Source organism: Sprattus sprattus (genome assembly GCF_963457725.1).
Source record: "Sprattus sprattus genome assembly, chromosome: 12".
Classification (NCBI taxonomy): domain Eukaryota; kingdom Metazoa; phylum Chordata; class Actinopteri; order Clupeiformes; family Clupeidae; genus Sprattus; species Sprattus sprattus.
This window is the reverse complement of record NC_137910.1, coordinates 16058536-16061035: the sequence shown is the minus strand read 5'-3', so window position 1 is coordinate 16061035 and position 2500 is coordinate 16058536. Positions and strand designations below refer to the sequence as shown.

The window sequence follows — 2500 nt, the reverse complement described above, 5'->3', positions numbered from 1 at the left end:
CAGCACGTGGACTCTACAGAAATCCCACACAGGCCTGTGTGTTTTCCCACCTTTGTGTGTGTGTGTGTGTGTGTGTGTGTGTGTGTGTTTGTGTGTGTGTGTGTGTGTGTGTGTGTGTGTGTGTGTGTGTGTGTGTGTGTGTGTGTGTGTATGTGTGTGTGTGTGTGTGTGTGTGTGTGTGTATGTGTGTGTATGTGTGTGGGTGAATAAGTCTGAATCTTCCCTTTGGTCTATTTTCTGCCCTTGTGCATACTTGTGAGAATAACTCATACACTAGCCCAGGCCTCCTAACTTATACGCTGTTGAGACAGAGAGCAGGGAGGCACGTGAGTGTGGTGTGTGTGTGTGTGTGTGTGTGTGTGTGACTCGCTTCATCTCCTGCTCCAACTGCCGCTGAGTGTGACTGCAGCCAGTGCCAGCAGAGAGAAACCGACTCACAGACACCACACACACACACACACACACACACACACACACACACAAACCACACCACACCAAAGAGATCGCCTCATCCAACTCCGTGGCTAATATTTTTAGATGCAGCGTTATTAAAGATGGGAGCTGTTTTCACGCGGCCAGACCGTCTGGTCTGTGGTGAGAAAGCGAGTCCTTCTGGTGGCCAGTTTCCTATGAGAAATACAGGCACACCAGCACCATCAGACGCTCTCTTTCCAACCAGGGTGCCAGTAGCCAGATGTTCCCGACGCTGTATGGGGTCTATAGTTTCTGAGCAGATACTGGCTGGGTTGTGGTGTGTGGGGACTCAGCTCTGGACCTGATCTGGCTCTGATCTGATCTGATGCTCTGTCTCAGTGTTCAGAATGTGTCTCTGGTAATACTGTTCCCTGAGTCTCTCTGAGAGGAGAGCTGGGCCTGTAGGGCAAACCCATAAAAACCCGTCTCCAGGATGAGCGCAGTCACAGGCCCGTCTCCACTCTTATGAGACCTATCCATCTCCAGGATGAGCACAGTCACAGGCATGTCTCCACCCTGCACACACTCATTCCTGTGCTTATCTGGGAAAATAAACATGCCACTGCCGGTAGACTGGACTCATTGTGAGAAACCTCCAGTTTCCGGTGACGCTGGCCTGATGCATGTTAGTGCGGGTTTTAACAGGGGAGCCGACGTGTTCAGATAGCCACTTTCTCTGTTCACTAAGTGACTAAAATGATAGCCTCTGCTCTGACAAACACTCTTTCAACAACAGATACATGATTGTTTTTATTCAGCTGTGATGAAGGCAAACATGTCCTGATTTACTGGTACACAAACTTCACTTCTACACACATAAGTCACATAAACACATAAGTCACATACACACAGTGAGATATAGATGTGTTGCCTCAATCGCTAAGATCTAACAGTATTTGGGTGATTAACCTTACACACTCAATATGAATAGATAAAAAATCACTCTGAAGAAACATGCTACGGATTGGTACATGTATAAAAATAGAAAGAGCTTCTGCAGTAAGAGGTAAGGCCATTCCCACATCAGGCACACGGGGTGTGCTGGGTTCGCTGAAAAGGCTGTCATGATTTTATCACGGACGACATAAAGACACATTCACGGAGTAACACTTCATTAAGGCTTCATCTGACACACACACACACAATTTACAAAGCAATCATAAGGATGAAGAACAGTCCTAAGGGAACATCAAATCATGACATCAGAAAGAATAACATTTACAAAATAAAAGGTGTCTTTTTTTATTTAAGACTGATGTTTACTAAGAGCTTCTAGAGACTGAGAAAGGCATGGTTAAGTCTGTGCTGGAGGCGATCCCTGATTGGTCCTGACAAAGAAGAAGGGCTTTCAGCATGCTCAGATGGAAGGCTGTTGTGAGCTGGGTTGTGAGCATGCTCAGTGGGGCTCAACTGAGCTGGGCACGGGTCTTGTGGCGCTCCAGGTGCTGTGTAAGGTCCTCAATGCGCAGATCCTTCAGCTGGATTAGGTGCTCCAGCCGGTTCACTTTAATCTGCAGGATCTGGGAGCACAGAGGGGAGAGCACAGGTCATGTCCAAAGCAGCAGAAATCACATCAGCAGCCATTACACAAGAGCACCAGTAGCAGATATGTGATATCAGCTGAGCCTGGGGCAATTCCAGATCCAGAGGCAGAAGTGACATGATCAGCTTTCATGCTTAAAGAATTTATGTTTAGTTTATGCTATCCATCCAGTGATGGGCCATCTAAAACGGTCAGGGCCCCTCTCCAGTGATGGGCCCTGTAAAACACCTTGAGACAAGTTTATTGTTTTGGCACTATATCAAAAATGGAATTGAATTGAATTGAATTGAATTGAATTGATTTGATTTGATTTGATTTGAATTGAATTGAATTGAATTGAATTGAATTGATTTGATTTGATTTGATTTGATTTGAATTGAATTGAATTGAATTGAACTAATTTGAATTGAATTGAACTAATTTGAATTGAATTGAATTGAATTGAATTGAATTGAATTGAATTGAATTGAATTGAATTGAATT

The 2500-nt window shown here is 44.8% G+C and overlaps 1 protein-coding gene across 1 annotated transcript in view; it reads right to left on the bottom strand.

Annotated features, from left to right (window-relative positions):
* Positions 1–1880: 1880 nt before the first annotated feature.
* Positions 1881–2500, bottom strand: part of spef1 (sperm flagellar 1) — a gene marked incomplete at both ends in the record, with an annotated part of 8109 nt that continues 7489 nt past the window's right edge. Inside the window, one exon of the mRNA XM_080849422.1 lies at positions 1881–1994. Coding sequence (XP_080705548.1) covers positions 1881–1994 — 114 coding nt within the window. The remainder of the gene's footprint in view (positions 1995–2500) is intronic.